General features: G+C 32.6%; 1 protein-coding gene across 2 annotated transcripts in view; it reads left to right on the forward strand.

The window, feature by feature from the left end:
- The window catches only part of EDTP (Egg-derived tyrosine phosphatase), a 52,472-nt gene extending 29,961 nt beyond the window's left edge, over positions 1-22,511 (forward strand). The window contains exons 9-11 of one of the 2 annotated variants that reach the window (XM_075363283.1): positions 4,974-5,069; positions 15,209-15,307; positions 21,075-22,511. In XM_075363283.1, the coding sequence (XP_075219398.1) occupies positions 4,974-5,069; positions 15,209-15,307; positions 21,075-21,237 (358 nt within the window). In that variant the 3' untranslated portion in view covers positions 21,238-22,511. The remainder of the gene's footprint in view (positions 1-4,973; positions 5,070-15,208; positions 15,308-21,074) is intronic. The other variant, XM_075363284.1, reaches the window with a different exon arrangement.
- Positions 22,512-22,741: the final 230 nt, after the last annotated feature.

Here is a 22,741-nt window from a genome sequence, read left to right on the forward strand (position 1 = left end):
ATCATGAGACCTTGCCGTTAGTGAGGGGGCTTGAGTGCTCAGGGATACAGAGTAGCTGGACCGAAGGTGTAACCATATCGGAGAGGTATCTGTTGAGAGCTAGACTAAGGAATGATAACTGAAAGAGGACAGCAGCTCTTTCAGTAGTTGTTAGTGGCGTGAGTCACAATGACTTAAACGGCCATATCAACATCACTCAGTCCTCTGAGTACTGCGCAGCTGAAAGCAATGGAAAACTAAAGCTGTTTTTTCTTCCAAGAAAATGTGGCTCTGCATTTTCACTTAACAATAATGGAGGCGCCTTCCTTGGTAAAATATTCCGGAGGTAAAATAGTCCCCCGTTCGGATCTCCGGGTGGGGACTACTAAGGAAGGGGTCACCAGAAAAGTAAAAAATAACATTCTACGAGTCGGAGCGTGGAATGTTAGAAGCTTAAAAAAGGTTGGTAGGGTAGAAAATTTAAAAAGGGAAATGGATAGGATAAAGGTAAATATAGTAGGAATTAGGGAGGTTCGGTGGGAAGAGGAAGGCGACTTTTGGGCAGGTGACTTTAGAGTAATTAACTCAGCGTCAAATAATGGGCAGGCAGGAGTAGGTTTCGTGATGAACAAGAAGATAGGGAGGAGAGTGGAGTATTTCAAGACGCATAGCGATAGAGTAATTGTAATAAGGATAAAATCAAAACCTAAACCGACAACGATTGTTAACGTCTATATGCCTACAAGCGCCCATGATGATGATGAGGTAGAGTGTGTATACGAAGAGATTGATGAAGCAATTAAACACGTAAAAGGAGATGAAAATTTAATAATAGTTGGAGATTGGAATGCAAGCATTGGAAAAGGCAAGGAAGGAAATATAGTGGGTGAATACGGGCTGGGCAAAAGGAATGAAAGAGGGGACCGACTTATAGAGTTTTGCACGAAGTATAATTTAGTAATTGCCAACACACAATTTAAAAATCATTATAGAAGAATATGCACTTGGAAAAAGCCAGGCGATACTGCAAGGTATCAGATAGATTATATCATGGTTAAGCAAAGATTTAGAAATCAACTCGTTGACTGCAAAACTTACCCTGGAGCAGACATTGATAGCGACCATAATTTGGTGATAATGAAATGTAGATTGGGGTTTAAAAACCTGAAGAAAAGGTGTCAGATGAATCGGTGGAATTTAGAGAAGCTTGAGGAAGAGGAGGTAAAGAAGATTTTTGAGGAGGACATCGCAAGAGGTCTGAGTAAAAAAGATAAGGTAGTAAATGTAGAAGAAGAATGGGAGAATGTTAAAAAGGAAATTCTTAAATCAGCAGAAGCAAACTTAGGCGGAATAAAGAGAACTGGTAGAAAACTTTGGGTTTCAGACGATATATTGCAGCTGATGGATGAACATAGAAAATATAAGAATGCTAGTGATGAAGAAAGTAAAAGGAACTATCGGCAATTAAGAAATGCTGTAAACAGGAAGTGCAAACTGGCGAAAGAAGAGTGGATTAAAGAAAAGTGGAAAGAGAAATGAACATTGGTAAAATAGACAAAGCATACAGGAAAGTTAAGGAAAATTTTGGGGTACATAAATTAAAATCTAATAATGTGTTAAACAAAGATGGTACACCAATATATAATACGAAAGGTAAAGTCAATAGATGGGTGGAATATATTGAAGAGTTATACGGAGGAAATGAATTAGAAAATGGTGTTATAGAGGAAGAAGAGGAAGTTGAGGAGGATGAAATGGGAGAAACAATACTGAGATTTGAATTTAAGAGAGCATTAAAAGATTTAAATGGCAGAAAGTCTCCTGGAATAGACGGAATACCTGTAGAATTACTGCGCAGTGCAGGTGAGGAAGCGATTGATAGATTATACAAACTGGTGTGTAATATTTATGAAAAAGGGGAATTTCCGTCAGACTTCAAAGAAAGTGTTATAGTAATGATACCAAAGAAAGCAGGGGCAGATAAATGTGAAGAATACAGAACAATTAGTTTAGCTAGTCATGCATCAAAAATCTTAACTAGAATTCTATACAGAAGAATTGAGAGGAGAGTGGAGGAAGTGTTAGGAGAAGACCAATTTGGTTTCAGGAAAAGTATAGGGACAAAGGAAGCAATTTTAGGCCTCAGATTAACAGTAGAAGGAAGATTAAAGAAAAACAAACCAACATACTTGGCGTTTATAGACCTAGAAAAGGCATTCGATAACGTAGACTGGAATAAAATGTTCAGCATTTTAAAAAAATTAGGGTTCAAATACAGAGATAGAAGAACAATTGCTAACATGTACAGGAACCAAACAGCAACAGTAACAATTGAAGAACATAAGAAAGGGAGTCCGACAAGGATGTTCCCTATCTCCGTTACTTTTTAATCTTTACATGGAACTAGCAGTTAATGATGTTAAAGAACAATTTAGATTCGGAGTAACAGTACAAGGTGAAAAGATAAAGATGCTACGATTTGCTGATGATATAGTAATTCTAGCCGAGAGTAAAAAGGATTTAGAAGAATCAATGAACGGCATAGATGAAGTCCTACGCAAGAACTATCGCATGAAAATAAACAAGAACAAAACAAAAGTAATGAATTGTAGTAGAAATAACAAAGATGGACCACTGAATGTGAAAATAGGAGGAGAAAAGATTATGGAGGTAGAAGAATTTTGTTATTTGGGAAGTGGAATTATTAAAGATGGACGAAGCAGGAGCGATATAAAATGCCGAATAGCACAAGCTAAACGAGCCTTCAGTAAGAAATATAATTTGTTTACATCAAAAATTAATTTAAATGTCAGGAAAAGATTTTTGAAAGTGTATGTTTGGAGTGTCGCTTTATATGGAAGTGAAACTTGGACAATCGGAGTATCTGAGAAGAAAAGATTAGAAGCTTTTGAAATGTGGTGCTATAGGAGAATGTTAAAAATCAAATGGGTGGATAAAGTGACAAATGAGAGGTATTGCGGCAGATAGATGAAGAAAGAAGCATTTGGAAAAATATAGTTAAAAGAAGAGACAGACTTATAGGCCATATACTAAGGCATCCTGGAATAGTCGCTTTAATATTGGAAGGACAGGTAGAAGGGAAAAATTGTGTAGGCAGGCCACGTTTGGAATATGTAAAACAAATTGTTAGGGATGTAGGATGTAGAGGGTATACTGAAATGAAACGACTAGCACTAGATAGGGAATCTTGGAGAGCTGCATCAAACCAGTCAAATGACTGAAGACAAAAAAAAAATGTAAACTGATATTTACCGGGACATTTTTTTAATTCTCCTACTAATATACACTACTGTGTAACAGTCGAGGAATTTCTCTTTTCTGGACTGAACCAACTGAAATATTTTAATTCTACTCTAATTATTAATATTATTATACGTATAATATTTTTAATTTGTGTGTGATATGTTGCAAATCCATCCATAATATTATTTTCCGGTTAGTTTTTTTTTTTTTATCTTGAAGAGATTCTTTAGAGTTTCTCAAGATAAAGTGATTTAAAATAAAATAAAAAGTGAGTAAATAAAATTTAACCTTCTTTATACTGCCTTATTCTCTTCCTGTTTGATAATAAACTTTTTTGTGGTTATTTTAGTCAATGCATATTTTTGATAACCTTTGTGTGTACTTTTCTCCAATGCTACTTCATGTAGAAAGAAATTACTAAACTAGGTTTTGTTGTAACTGACAGCACTACAAAGTAATATAAATAATAATATTACTAAAAAAAGTCTACATAAAACATAGAAATAACATTTTGAATTATCAAGTTTGATATTGGATTTTTACTGACTTTTCCTTTTTTAACCATCGGAAAAATGAATTTTAATTTATTATAAAATCATACTTAAAAAGAACTTATTAAAAAGTTTTGTGCAGTAAAAGATTGCTCTGGGTAAGATGCCCTGAGGGTTGTAAAATACCCTGATCAGAGGATTCTGTCTGGATCGATTGTATGCCTCCTTCCTTTTCCCTCCCATTTCCCTATCCTTTATTTCTTCTTCTTTAGACAAGTACCATGAGAGTTGAGTCAGCAGAGCCCTGGTTCTGTCAGTGGCATCACGCTAAAACCTTCTGGTAGCCTGCAGGGTGAGTGCTCAGTGAGGTTGTGACTTCGCTGTGGAACCATCCAAGGATTACAGGTTTCCATCCTGGGGTCACAAAAAAAGCCAAACTAATTGTTGAGATGCCTACTGGATAAAGCCAGACCTACCTCATGTCCCTGTTTATAATTGATAAGAGTTGAAAAATGTTGTGTTTGTCATTTAAATCATCATTCACAGATTTAAAGGCTGTTATACCACTTATACAAAAGTGCTTTCGGAGAAAATTTTAAAAAACAACTCTGAAGAATAAAATTCTGTAATCATTGGGGTGTTTCATTATGAATGCGTTTTATTTTCTTAGAAGTATTTGCAGTTGTTTGTTGTTTTTTCCATACCATCCATTGATAGATCATTGTAATCATATGTCATTTAACAATAATCATTTTTTCTGGCAGTGTGTATTCATTTCTTTCTTTTTAACCTGATGTACAAAAACTTGTAATAGATTGCTCAATCCTTAATGCAAAACAATTTCTAGCTGTTTTGCTTTGTTTTTTATTTCAGAACTTAGCAGAATTACTGAATCCATATTGCTAATGTTTACAAGATTGTGTTAATTGATTTGTTAATGTACAAAAAGGTATTAAACTAAAAAAAAACTTTGTGATTTAAGAGGAGAAAATGTGAATGGTGCCCTTATTTATGCATTATCTCTTTTATACCTAAAATTGTGATGCCATTTGCATAAAATGTTATAAACATAAGTTAATTCATACTATAATGATTATTATCGAGACAAATATAGATATACAAATAAATTTATTAATTTTAAGTAAAAACGTGTTGTTATGTTAATCAGAAGTTACTTAGTGAAGTTAAATTTCATGCCTTCAATTTTATTTAATTGTCAAATTAATTTATTTTTTTTAGTTGGCAATTTATTACTGGAACAGGAAGTTTAAGGGGATCAAGCTCAAATTCCACATGTGGCTCGCAAGGTGGATCAAATAATTCACACATGTCTATGTAAGTTAGTTGATTTTTTATGTATTTGTTACCTAGGCACTCATGTTATCGTGTTAATTTTTCTTGTAAACAGCTAAAGCCCTTTCATAAATCTTTGTATATGTACTTGACAAAAAAAATTAACTTTACTCCAACTACAGAACAAACTCAACTATTGTACAGTAAACTCAATAACTGATGTAATTCTAGCTTATGTTGTTCAGTATTTGTTAATATTATGGTTCCTTCATTTTGTAAAATTTTTCATGCACTTTAAAAAGTATCTTAAGAGTGTTTTAAGAGTATCTCTTCTAAATTTTATGTAGTCTTATCTGTGCATATTATTTTGTGTAAAATATCTGTTATTTCTTTAAGTATTGTGTATGATGGAATTCTTATATCTATCATGAAAAATTTTTATTAATATGCTCAATTTTTCTGGTCTAGGAAGTGACATTGACTCACTGCATACATTATGGAATAGGATTTTTCATATTATGCATTTAAAATTTAAATGTAAGTGAAATTTGTTACCATTCAAATTTCTGTTGTTTGTGTTCAAATTGTGTTATTGTTGGTTGTAATAATTTACCGGGCTAGTCTTATAGTGGTCAGTAATTTCCTTTTTTTGTCATGTATTTTTGGTTGAATTATATCTTTGATTTTGAGTGGAATTTGGTGCTCCTGTTTATATTTTCTGTATATAAAGTTAGAGCAACCCTTTGGAATTCTATTTTATTGATAGTTAAAATAAATGTTATCTGAGCTCTTAAAAAAATACTAAATGCTTTAAATTATTTAATACAGTTGCTTATAATTGCCCTATAAGCTGTGCAGAAAAGTGAAGTTGCAAGTGTGAAATGGAATTATGTAAATGTAGTTAAATATACTCATAGTAAAATTTCATGAGGAAAAATCATTTTTATGCACAAGAATTAATTACAGACAAAGGATCATCAGAATTAAAAATTATTTTACTCATTGTTTATCTGGAATAGTTAGAATTTTTTCCTTTTAGTGGAATATTTTTATATCCAGTACATTTTATTAATTAATTATTTTTGCGTTTTTGCATTTTATTCATTAACCACCATAGCTGTTATAAGAGCTGATATGGGGTTATACTTCCTAAGATAAATTAAATCAATATATAAGAATAACACAGACTTATTACCTCTAGTCATTAAATTGCATATAATTTAGATAGATACTACAGCTGGCATCCCTTATGGATACTATTGACCACTGTTCACACATGGGATGCAGTGAGTGTTCCTTTAGGAACCCTGTACCATTTGTTGCTTAGCTCTTTGTGTCAAAAAAAAAACTTTTGTAGATTGTGTTCTTACTGGTCAATCTAAACACATTGGTCATTATTGTACTGGTCCAGTCCTGGGTAAATTTACCCTGATCTCTTGAGGAATTATGCAGGAGTTGGGCGCCTACTGCCTGGAGGAGGCCTTGAAATATCCTGTTGATGGAGTTTTGTACTAGTTTCATTGCTGGTAGATCATTGTTTCTTACTGTTTCTCTGTTTTCCTTAATCTTGATCCCTATTTTGGGTTTTGTGGATGGGGTCAGGTTTTTTAGGTTTATATCAAGGACATTAGAACCTGCAGAGGTAATGAATCCTTGATGTGATCCAGTAGGGGATTTGCCTGTGAACCTGTCTAAATACATTGTTGCCTACCAAATGACTGCAAAATCAATTTTTACAGCTGAGTTGTTATCAGGTAAAGTTTGGATGTACTGATCCCACAAAAAATATAAATCGTCAAACTTCAAATATTAAAAAGTGTTGCTCATTGAATTTTAAACTTAACTGTGTAATTTTGTGCTTGCTATTTGCTTTATGTAAAGTGTTGACTTTATGTAGTAATAACAGTAACTTGAAAAATAACAATTATTATTTTCCAATAAATTATTTGTGTGTATTTAGGATCTATATATTGTAGAAATATATTTTTGTTTGATTGTGAACTGCTTACTGTACAATAACGTAATGTGTAATGTAGTAGTTTTGGATGTAATATGTCGTTTTTCTTTCTTAGGTTCTATAAGATATTAAAAAATAAAAAAAAACATTTTTTTTCTGCTCTCCTGAGCTGGATCTGCAGTCAAGTTAAGCTCAACCCAGGAGAGTGTCCTTTAACTCAAACAAGCCTTCCCGTCTTATCAGCAATATGTCTGGCACAGCAGGTTGGCTCGCCAGTCTGGATCTTTTGATTTTCAATTCACCTGCCTCAAACCAGCAGAGAGGGGTGAACCAGGCCCGACTATGTCATTCCCGGGTCCCTCCCTAGTGGCTGGGACTCGGTCTGTACACTTTATGTTATTTACCTCTATGCCTGCCTCAAACTGCCAGGCGGGGAACCAGGCCTGACTATGTTGCTCCTGGGCCTCACCCAGCAGCCGAATCTCGGCCTTTTTTGTTTTTTCTTTCTCAACATTAAAGTCCATTCCTTCCAATCTGTCTCTAGTTTTTATGATCTCAATAACTAGGTTCTCAACTATCCTTCATTCTTGTTGACCTTTAAGTATAAATGCTACTATTGTGTCTGGAGTGACATCCAAGTCTTGAGCTCTCTCTTTCTATGTGTTCTTCCCATTTGACACATTCAAATATCATATGTTGTGAGGAATCTTCTTTTCCGCAATACACTTCAGTCTTCACAAGCAAATTCTCTCTTTCTAAACCTATTCAGGTAGTCACCGAATTCCCCATGGCTGGAGAAGAACTGAGAGATATAGTATCCCACCTCCCCATGTATCCTCTTCAGCCATGGTCTCAATCTGGGAATTAACCTTCATGTCCAGGAACTTGTACTGGTCATGTTCCACTGTTCCTGCCATTCTTGTTATAATCCGGTAGCGTCTTCTTTGTTCATGGCTTCTTAGACTCGCTTTCTTCTCTGGGCCTGGAGGTGATAGGTGGTACCCACACCAGTACCCCTGCAGTGGCTTTTTGAAACAGTTCTATAAGATGAAATTTTCAAATTCATTCTTCGTTGTAGGGAGTTAATTCTAATTTTGTTCTTCTTAATGTTAAAAGTGGAAAACCAAGCCATAGTGGCATTCAGTATGATGGACATCACTGCTGTGAGGATCAGTCTTCTTTTCATGGCCTTTGGCCTCCATGTGTTTCCCATTAAGCATCCTAAGGAGTTTATAGTTTTCTCTGCCTTACATGTGACCATCTCAAGGTGTTTGTTAAACTTTCCTGATTGTTGGAACCAAATCCCCAGACATTTGATGCATGGCATCGTTGCAACCTGATAACTGTCCCCTCTGATGTGTATGGGTCTGATTTTACGTTTTCCTACTATCATGAGAAGCTGAGTTTTCTTGGGTTCAAGACTTAGCCCTTTGGATTGGAGCCATCTGCTCACCTGTTTAATCGCTCTATTCGTTCTGTATTCGACGTCTTCTCCTTCACATCCTAACACTAGCAGTACCTGGTCATCCACATAAGTAATCAAATTGACCCACATCTGGGAAACTCCAGCTTCAAAATCCCATCAAATGTAAGGTTCCAAAGGAGGGGGCTTAGTACAGACTCTTGAGGCATCCCACCTTGCATTCAGAATCTAATTTCACCAGCCGCCATTATAGGAGGATGGTGCACGTAGGAAATCACATATCACTGCTCTCAAATAATCACTAATCTTTCTTTCCGCCAACTCATTAGCCACCACCACCTATGATAGACTATTAAAGGCATTGTGGACATCCAGAAGGACCATCAAGGGAATCTCTCTGGTCCTCCAGGTGCCTGCTCTTCATGTGTTTGCCTATGTCACCACTCTTCTCAAAGCGTCAACCGTCAGTTTTCCCTTTATGAAACTGTATTGGGCCAGCGACTGCCCTCCTGTAGTGTTAACTATGCACCAAATTGTGCCCACAGTGGGCAGAAGACATATCAGTCGATAGGCCTGAATCGGATTGTTCATCTTCAGTTTAGGGATGAGTAATTATCTTCTCAGTTTCCATGCCAAAGGAAAACTGCCTGTTGTCAGCGTCTCATTTAAGACCTCTAGTACAGTCCATGGGTGCACTCTTGTTAGCTTCTTAATTAGTATTCCTGGGACACCGTCTGGCCCCATACATTTATTGGGGCTGATCTAAAAGGTCGCCCAATGAAGCTCATCTGTGGAGAAACGTCTCATCTTGAAGCACAGTGCAACCACCCAGTTTGCTTCTTCCATTATAAAGAGATTTGTTATTACTCTCTTAACTTGCCTACTTGAAAGCAGAGGGAGGGGGTGCCAAATCTCTTCATTAAGATCTGGTACGCCCTCCCCAATGGGTCGTCATCTAGCTCAAGTACCAATCTCTTCTAAGCCTTAGTTTGGATGTTTTCACTGCAAAGCAGAATTTCTTACATGTATTCTTGTAATGAGTTTTCGCCTGTTTAATTTCTTCAGGGTGGTTTCATCTTGCTCTTTGTAATTGTCTAAGGGCTGCAAGTGTTGAAGCTCTGAAGTCTGCTACTTCTTGAGACCACCAACAAATGTTTTTTCTATGTAGCTCTGATCAGGGTCTAATTCTATCGCACTCCTCCTTCATAACCTGCAAGAATCCGTCGGTTATGGTCTGTTCTTGCAGTCATTCTTTCTGCAACCAATCTAACAAAAGAACTAGTCTGGGTCATAGTTGGTCTCCATGTGCGGCGGGTCGTTTGTATCATCGGATTTCCCAGGTTGATCTCAAATAAAATTCCTAGATGGTCACTAGTAAGATCTTCCTATAGAACATTCTATCACAAAACGCTTCCTCATATACTCTCAGAAACTGCAGTTATGTTAATTGTTGAGCCAGATCCTCTGCCAACAAATGCATAAGGTTCACACCCCCACTGTTGAAGCATAGGGCGGTGTGGTTGGGCCCACAGCAATTTCTCGACATATGTTCCCAGACCCAGCACTTATAACATTTCATTTCATCATATCTAACCTTGATGTGGCAAGAATGCCAGCCTACTTTAATTTTGTATTTATCATCTAGGATCTTGGCATCTTGTGCCCGTTGCTTTTTGTGTTGTACTGAACACAGGTAGCATTGAAGAGACTCAGATCAGGATGTTATATCCTACATCTCATTTTGCTGGTGAGTCAATGACCTGTAACTCCAATGTTTTAGATCTGCCTTTTTTAACAGATAAGATATCCGCAGCCGCCAAATCTTCACCAATACTACCTTTGACCTGTTTCAATAAGTCTGCGTAAGTCATTCCTTCTTTCTTGATGGTCACAATTGATGATGCCGTTCCTTGTGGCACCCTTTTCTTCGGTTCTTGGTCAGTAATAAAGAGTGTCCATTTAGTTTCTGTCACGTCTATTCTTTAGGTCCAATGTTCCAGTATTTTGCCGAACTTGTCTTCGATTTCTTCATTCAGTGTGTAAAACAATAGTTTACCTTTCTCTGTGTTTCTTATTAGATGAAGCACTCTTGAGACTTGTCATGTTAGATCTTCATTCATTTCGTCAATAACCATTACAAAGGTGGTAAGATTATTTGTGTCTTCATCTTCCGGATAGAAAATGTTGGTGTTTATAGTATCTCTGAATACGGTGCCACTTGGAATCTTGCACCCAGCATCAAGTCTTCCTACAATCCCCTGAGCAAGTTCTTGGATAGTTAACGTGTATGAGTAGTTTGTCCAGAGTTTCTGTGAAGTCAGGAATACTCAAGCCCCTTCAACATCTTCTTTGGGAAAGCCCCGTGAAACTGTAACCTTTTTAAATTCGTCTCTCGGCCATTGGATGCTGTAATATCCTCTAAGTCACCACTGTCGCCGGAATCAAGTACACGTTCCATCTTTTCACGGATCATGGTCCCAGCTTGTCATCCTTTATCCTCTGGTTCTTTTTTAACCTCCATTTGGGTGTCTTTGCAGTGAGTGCAGAGAGTGTAGGGATAATTTATATAATGAGCGCATTGTGACTTCTACGTCTCTAGCTTTGTCTAAAATATGATAAGCATATTCTTTTAACTCGTGTTTTGTATTGGTAGTCTGTTGAATAATCATCATCATTTTGTGGATCTCTTCCAATAAGTGATCCATGTCAGTTCTTCAGATAAATAACCATCGTTGCTGTCTTCTATCATTTCAACTTCTCTCTTCAGTACTCGCAAAGCAGGTACTTCCATCGGTTCTTCAATGTCTCTTTTCTCAATCTCTGTAGCAGAGGGTTCAGTTTCTTGCAGACTGGCTCATCTATGGTCCTTGCTTCCAACTGGAGAGCGTGCCAGATTCCTCCTAGTCTTGAAGGGCTGCTTTTCCATTTATTTTGAGACGCAATTACATTAGGTTAAAAATAACACTGGATTCTTGTTAGTGATAAAAAATCCCTTGAAAACAACACCCACTCACAGTTTTGAGGGGGGGGGTCCTGGGGTTTTTTATGAAAAAAACACATGTCTAAACGTAAACAAACCTGTGGCAAAAGCTAGTTGGGAAACCAACCAGCCGAGCATGGGAAGCCAACTGTGCGCCAAACTGGCGGACACAGTTAATGTAACCTCAAACACAGCTGATTCCCGCCGAACAGCCTAGCCTACAACAAAGTATGGTTGTTTACCAAATCTTCGCTTAGAGTTATGTCCAAGTGATGTCAATTTTTTGTTACAACCTGCCTTATTGACTTATATCATAAAAATCATAAAAAAACCAAACAATCGGTAATCCAAAACTCAAAAAAATTAACGCAATACATCCACAAAACACTAAATCACAATATCTAATGTCTGAAACAAAAAAAAATCACCAGGAAAACCGTGCGAAACACACAATAATGCAGAGCGACTAATCAAAGGTCTTCGTCACTTGAGTTCACCAACTCTATTCCAAAAAACACCATTATTATAAAAATGATTCGTTACTTTTCTAAATGAAACTACTTTAGTTTTATTTTTTGTCATATATGTTGCTGATTTTCACAGATTTTTTTGGCATCTTACCACTTCCTATGATCCATGTCAAAAATTTATTTTGTTGATGATATTTTTTTTCAATGCCTTTCTTCAGTTCATCATTATTTTCACATTGCTACTGCTTGATACAATATCAGTATTGTAAGGCAGAATGATGCAAAGGTTTTTCAGCAAATCTCTTTCAATTATATAAATTAAAGTTCCACTTACCAACAATTTTCAAAATATATTTCCAAGTACTTTTGAAGCCGTTACTCCATCATCAGGGATTCCTTATAAAATGTTAATTTGAAATTCAAACGTATAATTATATTTAAATTAAAAATTGTTATGTGCATAATAGTCGGTCGTCAAGAAATAAAAATAATTTTTATGTCAATAAGACTGCAACGTCATGTCCATAAGATGTTTACAACTATTATAAGATAATAGAACAAATTATTTTTATTTCCTGACGACCAACTATTATGAACATAACAATTTTTAATTTAAATATAATTATACTTTTGAATAATATCTCATAAGGAATCCCTGATGATGAAGTAACGGCTCCAAAAGTACTTGAAATATATTTTGAAAATTGTTGGTAAGTGGAACTTTAATCTATACAATTGTATTAATACCAACGGTGCCAAATGCTTAGCAAATTAAAATTCTTTCACTTAAACACTGACTGCAGCATGAAACCAACCATTATCACACTTCTTTTCAAGAACTTATCTCTTCATCCAGCTACCAACATCTTATAATTTTTAATGGGTGTTACAATTTGCACTGGCAGTTGTCTTTTCAGGTTGAAAAAAATCAGTAAATATGACCTTTTGCATATCACAATGCTTAAATTTCATTTCATTTGGAGATAATGTAACCCACCATTGCTGTAACTATTATTTTAACTAAGTCTTTACCTTCTTACAGAAATCCAGATCTCATCTTCTTTCAGAAGATGAGATCTGTGGCTGAAAGATTCATCTCCATTGTGGTGGCACTGTAAAATTTTAAATCAAGACATTTATGTTAGTGTGTATGATAGTAAATATTTTTAGCTGAAATGTTTTGTTTTGGAACATTTTGTTTCATCTTTGTTTTATAAATGACTGAGCATTAAACTTAAAAAATCCGGTTGGCAGTTTTGCAATTCTGAAGTGATAGTTATCATAGATTTTTGTGTGCTTACTTTATCTATCAATTTAGTCTTTTCTTTTTTTCTTTTTTCCCCATTTAGCTTCCGGTAATTACCGTTCAGATAATACTTCAGAGGATGAATGAGGATGATATGTATGAGTGTAAATGAAGTGTAGTCTTGTAAAATCTCAGTTCGACCATTCCTGAGATGTGTGGTTAGTTGAAACCCAACCACCAAAGAATACTGGTATCCACAATCTAGTATTCAAATCTGGGTAAAAATAACTGACTTTACTAGGACGTGAACACTGGAACTCTCGACTTCCAAATCAGCTAATTTAATAGGCTGATTTTTAGTGTTTTTGTCTTGAATATTTGTTTAACCTTCTTTAAATGACAGCTTTGCTTAATCTTAAGTTCATTCTCAACACTGAGTCCACAAGTTTAAAAATATTTTGTGTTAACCTCATCGAATTAGATACAATGTTAATGAGATGTTTACCATTCTGTAATTTTATTTTATTCCTTTAAGCCTAATTATTAGTGTATACATTATTGGATTCTTATTATGACAGTGGGAACAGAAATGCACAAAGCTTGTCCCTCTACATATGACTATGTTACATAGCAGAGTTAATGTGGTAAAAATTAAAAACAGTCAGTACTGTTTTAAGTCATTTATATTATTGTGATTAGTAAATGAGCACCATTCCCTACTACATTTATTATTTGACGTGTCATTTTTTCTGTTCTTAGTTTGGACTAATGTTGAAAATGTTTCATTGTATGGAATATATAAATACAGGAAGCAGTAACAAACCAACAGTTGTATCATTATCAATAGAAAAACAATTCATATAGATACAGTTTATTAGTATTGCATCATTACTTTCTTCTGTTCTCCTTCAAATAATGCAAAATATTGTGGAATATTGTGGATTTGTCATATAGTAATGATGTTATATGATGTATATAGTATAATACAGAAGAATATACTGTATTACAGTAGCTATTTACTACTTCTGTTGATTTCTAATCAATAAGGGGTTTGTCCAGATAAAAAAATCGTGCCTTTATGTATATTTTTTGGGTAATTAAAAAAAATCTGGTGTTTACCATGATTCCATAAACTTAATTGTAATTATTAAAACCTATCAAAAAAACATGAAACTCCTAATTTATTGTCAGCATTTCTTATCATGATTCTCAGTTGAGCACTGCAACAAAATCAATGTCAAAAAAAAATTGAAACAATCAAAAGGGTTACTATAAAATACAATTTAACAAATGTTTAACCAGAAGTTCCCCTAATAAATACAAATGTATAATGTGTAAAACATACGCCTTACTTTCTGAACATGGTCACCGTATATTACAGCTTTAGTCTTATCACTGTGATCTGAACCCTGTTGAGATTATTTGGACAAATATAAAAAGTCATGTTGCTAACAAAAACATGAATTCTGAATCAGATGATTGCCAGTTTAGTACAGGTGTGATCACAGTTTAGTACAGGTAAAGATGACTAGTGTCGAAGATGCAAGTTTGTGCAAGAGTTAAAAGAAAAGTATTTATGAACAGGTGTCACATTGGATGAATTATTAAATTAATTATAGTGGGAGTGACTCTAGTGATAATGATTCTGATGATAATAACGATGGTGAAGAAAGTGGTACATTATAGTTAGCACATGTTTTTAGTGAGTGAAAAAATTTCTGTTAACTTAGAATATTGATGTCTATTAGAAGTAGCTTACGTCCCCTCAGTTGATAATGATTACCAAAACAAGTGAGGTGGTGAAAGCATAATAATGTATTAAATTTATAGCAAGATATGGTTAACTACTTGATAGAAAGAATTGAATGAACAGTATACTTTTTATTTTCAGTAAGCAATGTATTTTGAAAGGATTTATCAGAATGAATCATAACATTGATATAAAAAAGTATTTGCTGATTTTCACTTGTCAGTTTAATACCCACTGAAATGAATTGTTTTTTAAGCAGTATGTAAACATCGGCTTTAGGAAGACTGGAGTCATTCAATTTAGTATTAATTGTTACTAGAAGGGAAAAAAAATTTCTTATTATAATTATTTTCAGGTGTGATGGAGGGGGTCCTCTGATTACTGATTCTACCACAACTCTTATTGAGGATGACTGTTTCATTTACAGTAATGGTGGCCAGGATCCAATCCTATTGTGAGTTTTTTGTTGTATGGTAGCTTATTACACATTTGTGTTGCAGCATCTGTTTACGACTTTTGTTGCACCTTGTATTCTGCATTACTTGTAATTTGCTTTGTTATAATATTTTTCTGGATGATGTAAACTCACTTCGGATGAAAGATAATTATTTTTTTTAAATTGTACAGATTATGCATGTCTTAAAAATAGTACTACTTGTTTTATTCTCTTATTCTAGCCAGTACTTTTTTTATTTTTAAATAGTGGTACATTGTGCTTATGGTGAGAAATTAATTGATTTAATGACAACCATATAGTGGATTTTTATCAAGTGATTGTCACTGTGGTTTAGATAATGAAAGAAAGAATATGGATAAAAATAAAGAATGTAGTATGATGAACGATGATAAAGATAAAATATTTTTCTAGGTGGTTTTCTTAGGTAGTTCTAGGGTAGATAGTTAGCAATTACTGAAATTAACACGTGCACAAAATAAGATTAAATGAACTTGGTTCCCTTAATGTAAAAGAATGTACTATGATTGATTATTTTCTATTTTACATGTATCGCATGTAATTATTAAGAATGGGTAAATTTTAAAGATAAGTTAGTTGATATTACTGTCATTTTTATTGATAATCCTATAAAATTTAACATAATTCTTTTTAATACTGTTAGTGGATAAAATTTTATAAGATGGAAAATAAATGTTATAGATAAACAAAATAAACATTGCAAAGAAAAAAATTGTACTAAACATGTTTTTTTATTTATTAAACTTTCAGCTCACTTCAATATCTTAATTTGTTATTTGCACATGTGGTCAGTGAATTGCATTATTGTCCCAAATAACATTTGATTACAGGTTTCTTCAATTTTAGGATACATTTTAGAGCCAAATTTATGATACTTTTTTTACAGTTGCTTCATTCTTAGTGAAAAATTACCATTTTAAAAATTTACTGCTTGTGAATTGTTTTCTCTTATATAATTATAAACCATGATTGAGAATTATTTCCTGTTTTATTCTTACTATTATAAGGATGCATTTTATAAATTTAATTTACTTAATTTTGGTTATTTCCAACCAACATAATAGATCCAGTAACATTAATTTCATATTTAGTTAAGATTTTTATTTCTTAAAAATGATTTTTAACAGTTATTCATTGTACTAATTTTAAATTATTTTAATTCTATGTTTTTATTTGTTCAAAATCTCACTAAATGTTCCTTTAGAAATACCACATCCCATTTGTAAAATGGGACTGAATGCTAGAAAATATGTTAGTTTTAAGGTCAGTACTCTTGTCTATTCAGAAAGTATTAGTCATTTATGTGATCAAAAATAGAAACATTAAATAATCCAGAATTTATTTAATTGTTTCATTTTAATTTTAAATTATTTGTTATACTAACCCGAGAAAATTTGTGTTTTTTATTTTCTACTCTTGCTCTTTTCGGTATTTAAAGTTAAATTAATGGTAATAAAAAAATTGTCATAGAGATGGTAATCTAATTACAGAGAATATAATTTTTTCTTAAAATTTTTTTTAGATGTTTTAAAATTTCACTCATCTTTTTTTTATGCAACCAGAAGAGTCTGGTCATTAAACTTGTAGTACTGTACCATGAAATTTTCTCCATGGTTTCAACTTCTTGTCAATCACTCCTTTTTTTACAGTTTGTCATTCATAAAATAAATTGACTAATTAGGTTTTAACAAAGTTATTTTAATTTCATAACAAGAGCTTCATTTAACGGATTAGCTGTGATTTCTTATATTCTGTTGGAGTTTCACCTGCTCCTTTTGAAGAAGAATCATCAATGTATATGTCTTGAAACACTTTCTTTTCATCATCTTATAACCTGTCTCCATTAATCTTCATGTCAATTCCTATCTGTTGACTTAGCTAGCTCAGTAATATAATATACACATTTTTTTATTTGTACCTACATCTTCAGATATTTCATAAAACTTAAACCTTGTCCACATCTTAGATTAGAGATTTTATGCCGCATTGCACAAGTTATAAATTTTGTAGATGTAGCAACAAATTTTTATATACAGTAGATGAATTATTTTTAAAAAGTTTAAAATTGAATTCTTTAAATTCTCTGTAACTCTGAATACAAGGGAGCTTTCCCTTGTATAGCTCTTTAACCCCCATTTTAATATTTTAGTTCAAAGGGCGTTGGTTCTTGTAAACAGGCAATTTCAATATTTTAGTGATATACAATAATTAAACAATATTATAATACATTGTAATACAATACATTTTATAATAATTATACTATATCTTATTACAAATTTCATGGTTGTAGTCAGATCAGAAATTAGTCAGCTTGGAGGTACAATAACATTGAATATTATAATTAATTGCTTAAATAGAAATAAAAATTTCCTATAGACGTATTTGTTGAGACAAACACTTCGATAGAGTTGTAGTCCCTACATTTTACCATACTATGGGAAATTTCACTGTTCTATATTAACAAGTGGAATTTTTATTTAATTATTTTTAATAACCAACAGAGAAAGAGTGGATTATAGATTTTTATTAAGTATTAAGGTTGTTTAACCTAATCCTATGGATTGTATCTTTCTATAGGAGGAGCAGCAGTAAAGAAGACAGTGCTTCTTTCATCACATGTTCAGGATGCAAACTGGATCATTCATTTTGCATAATGGTTTATGTTGTTTTTTTTTTGTAATCTTATATATTGACCACTTTTTCCTTTTTTATTGTAGATTATTAATGCTGAATAACTAGCTGTTAATTTAGCATTATCCAGGAGGGAAGTGATGTTACAGACACAAAGAGAATTGCTTTATGGGTTTATGGGATTTCCTGAAGACTTTGCAAGTTTGAATCCTTAGGGCCTTGAGATTAAACATTATTTTAATTTTTTATTAGTATACAGTCATTTAGTTAGTGAAAAATCATCTTTGTGTTAGATGGTGATGATGATGATTAAAAGAGAATTATATTTATTAAAACCTAAGGCATGTGTTGATGTATCTCAAATGAGGTATATTTAAGGAGAAAAACAGTCGATTACTAAGCTCTTATTGTAATTAATACTTGCTATATCAATTCTTATGCTGCAGTTACATGAGACGCTTACATAGATTATGTAAGAATTTTTGTTGCCAATGTTTTCATAATCTAATTCAGTATCCTGCACAATACTCTCCTTGGAAGACTACTCACTGACCTAGTCATTACATACACTTCTTCATTAAAAAATTTCTGACTAAATATATAGCTGATGTATATTTATCCTAAAGTGGAACTCAGATTCATGTAAATTATGCCATAGTAACATTTACTGAAACTGTTACAAGATGTGATAAAAAAGTATCCAGTGTTATTGTGATAACTAGTTGTGCATGGGAGGGAGCCATCATGGAATATGATCTTGACTTGTATTGGTTGCATAGGTAAACTGTTATGCTGTGATTGCAACCAGTCGCTGCTGAGCTGCCATGAAAGTAAAAGAATAATACTTGTCATATTTTCATTGCCATTCAAAATGACTGAATGAGTTGACCAGAGAATCTGCATTAAACTTTGTCAGAAATGTGATGATATGCAAGTAGGGACAATAAATAAGATTCAAACAGCTTTTGATGATCAAGTTATGGGTGTTATGCAAATTAAATAGTGGCATTGCTTTTTCCAAGATTGCCGAACATCTATCAAAAGTGACAAATGCTCTGATAGACCTTCCACTAGCAAATATCCTGAAAAAATAAAGTTTTTCTCTTGAATTATGAATGTTCATCAAATAACAATTAGAAAGCTTGAAGAAGAAGTAGGAATTTCATTTGTCTCAGTGCAATCGATTTTAACAGATGTCAGGATGAGGCACATAACAGCAAAATATGCCCCAAAACTTCTCACTCGTCAACAAACGAAAAACTGACTGCAAGTTGCACAAGACATGCTGGAATGTGCTTAATAGTGATCCTGATTTTATGAAAAAAATAACCAAAAATGAATCAGGAATATGACACTGAGACAAAGGCACAGTCATCTAATTGGAAAAGTGCAAGTTCTCTGTGGCAAGAGAATGAATGATGGGCAATCACAAAACAATGTAAAGGTCATACTTAGTACTTTTTGATTATCACAAGTATGCTCATCAAGCACATACCATCAATAAAGAGTACACCTTAACTCTGTTCAGTGTAAGAGACTATAGTTTTAGGAAAATACATCATGACAATGCTCCAGCCCATGCATCACAACTTATCCAGATTTTCTTGGCAAAACATGGGATTGAACAACTTCAGCAGGTTCCTTACTCAACAGACATGGCCTCCCTGCAATTTTTGGCTCTTTCTAAGCTTAAAATTCCACTTAAAGGAAAGAGATTGAAGACAGAGAAGAGATCAAAAGAAATCTGATGACTTATGGTGCTCGTTAAAAATGAGTTTGGAAAATGCTTCCAGCAATGAAAACAATACTGGGATAAGGATCTTGTATAAGAAGGGGCTTACTTTAAAGGAGATAAATCATTGAACTAAATAGGTTAAGTATTTTTGATTCTATGAGGCAAGATCAGATACGTTTTGATCATCCTTTTATTTATGTTCATAGTGAATGTAAATAGACATTTTGAATGATGAAGGAAATGTCGATAGAGTGAAAAGATGGTTGCTTCTCAGTTGTTGACAAGTAATGCAGATAAGAGGGTGTATTTCTGTTTATAAAGTAAGTTTTATTTTTACTTTTAAATTAAATGTTTACAATGTCTTTAACATTGTTATTATGGTATCCCCTGTACACTTACGTATACATTTTTCCATTGATTTTGGTCTGCATTGTATATCCTTGTTATTGTGGTGAAGATGATTAACTTTTCATCTTGTCTTCATTAACTCCATTTATATCTACTTTTCGTTGATAACTAGCTTGCTGAAGACAGAAGAAATGTAAACATTGATAAATGATCCTAGTTTGTTGATTGTAGGAAAGGTTTGTATTATTTTTTTTTCAAACCTTATGTACCTTTGTATGTACTACAATACAGGTATGATGTCATTTAAAATGTTTAGTATTGCATGTAAATTTTTTAAAACATAATCTTGTTATTAGTTAAATTTATTGTCTTGTATGTAGTATAGTATAGTATAGTATATGTATAGCCAAACAATGAAATATTTTAAATAGTACAATTTTCAGATTTCTTTATTAGTTGTTGATCATCTTTATCAGAAAACTTTTATAATAAATAAAAGAATTCATCCTCACTTTTCTTTTTACAAAGTTCAACAAGATTCTGTTATATATTTTGTAGTACTACTAGTTTAACAATTTACAATTTCAACTCTTCTAAAGTCCTTAGAACCATTTTTATTAATATTATTATTTTTTAAATTGCTTCATAAAAAGTAGTTGACAGGGTCAAATTGGGGCCATATGAAGCCTCCTTCACCCATCATCTCTCTTATGATGTACAGAAAAATTCCTTTTGCTGGAACCAGTAGGACTATTTTCCAGTTACATCTATGAAAAAAATTATACAATATGGTGGTAAGTGTACAGCAATGATCAAGAAATTTAACCCATAGTTTATAAAAAAACACTAGTTTTGTACATATAAACACCTTAAATCTATATCTAAATAGAATTAAATGGGTAGTATTTAAGATATTATTTCATTGTTTTATTATAAAATAGAAAAAATCGTTCTAAGTCCTGAATTTGTTAAAAAATATGTGAGAAAAGGTAAATATTTAATATATTACATTTTATTTTTTATGTGCTACAGTAGGAGGGAGAGGTTGAGAAAAGTGAGAGAATTGTTTTATCACAGCTATTGTTCAACTATCGGTTTGAAAACAAAGGATGGTTCTGAAGGAGGTATTGGACATTTTCTTGGAAATTTTGCGGAAAAAGTTGGCATTCGGTCTACACAAAGAACGTCAGTTTGACATCATAGAGAACTATGTATTTACAATTGTTTTTTGTTTGAGTTCACTTATTTTCATGGTTTTACTGTTACTAAATATTATTTGATTTTTGCTGTAATGTCCTCTATATCAAACTTATTTTCCACTGAATTATAGTGAAATAGGCTAATTAAATTAAATTTGTTTATTGATTTTTGAAGATATGTTTGACTGTCTTTCTCAGGTCTGGTTTAAAAAGTATAGATTTGTGCCTATATTAGAAGTTGTTTCTGAGGATGACTACAATATAATAAACTATTTGTATATGTTTAAATTTATGAAATATATTATGTATGAATCTGTGCTGTTTTGTATATTATAACAAAATAAAACGTGGAAAAGCAATAAGTTGAAGGAAAGTGTGAACATTGAAATTATTAAGGTTAAATCAACATTTTTTTTTTTATTGAATACACTTGTGATTTATATGTAATTTTAGTTTTATTGACAATAATATTTGCCATTGTAGAATTTTAATATAGCCATGACGAGAGAGCCATGAAACCTAGCTCCAACTAAATAATGTAAATTAAAATAAAATCTCACTAATCTAAGTAATAGTTAATAAAAAAAATCATCTCTGAACACAACAGAATAGCATAATGCAAATGTACTAATTTATTAAACTAACTTAGCTTTTTGATTCCACAGATTCATTAATTATTAAAATTCTATATCGGAAGTGCATTACAATCATTGTTTTTTAGAACTGACAGTTTTCATGTGTTACATAATAGTAATGTACCTGATAACAGTATTTTATAATTGATGATGAATTTGTGGATTTTAAAGGTTTTTTTTTATATAAAGTGGTAAGTTTATCTTAAGCTTTATTACCTGAGTTTGTCCATAGGTGATTTTTTTGAGTAATTTTTTTTTTTTTTAACCTCCAGGCCGCAGTTAAGCATTACTGTACAGAGGATGAGTAATTACTAATTGAAACACATTAGACAACATATTTAATAAAGTTAAAATAAGTAATAAAATTTTTTTAATATCATATCCCTTAATATGTCACAGTTGGGGTGATTTACATTTAAAAACTGTGCATTTCATCAGTCTGTTTTTAATGTTCCAATATTCTGTTAGTTTGCTGAAGTACATAAATCAAAAATCTGCTCAATGTGTAAAGTGAATTTTGTATTTACATGTTCTAAATTTATTCATTTAAAATATAATTTGTTACATAAATTATATTGTATAATATTAATACATAATAATGTAATATTATTTATATTATTTAAACGTAAAACTATGTACGCATCATAAACATAAAAAAGTTCTTAAAAAATTAATACAAAATTATAACTATTGCTTTTACTTAAATTGTAATTTTTAATAAGACTTGTAAATTGTAATTTTTAATAAGACTTTTCTTGATTATATATATATATATACAGTAATTGTTTTCAATTTAACCATTGTACTGGATATTTAATCAGTCTAGTTTTAAATATTTTCTTTTTGCTTGTTTAAGAGTAGTGTA

Source organism: Lycorma delicatula, chromosome 4, assembly GCF_047948215.1.
Source record: "Lycorma delicatula isolate Av1 chromosome 4, ASM4794821v1, whole genome shotgun sequence".
Classification (NCBI taxonomy): Eukaryota; Metazoa; Arthropoda; class Insecta; order Hemiptera; family Fulgoridae; genus Lycorma; species Lycorma delicatula.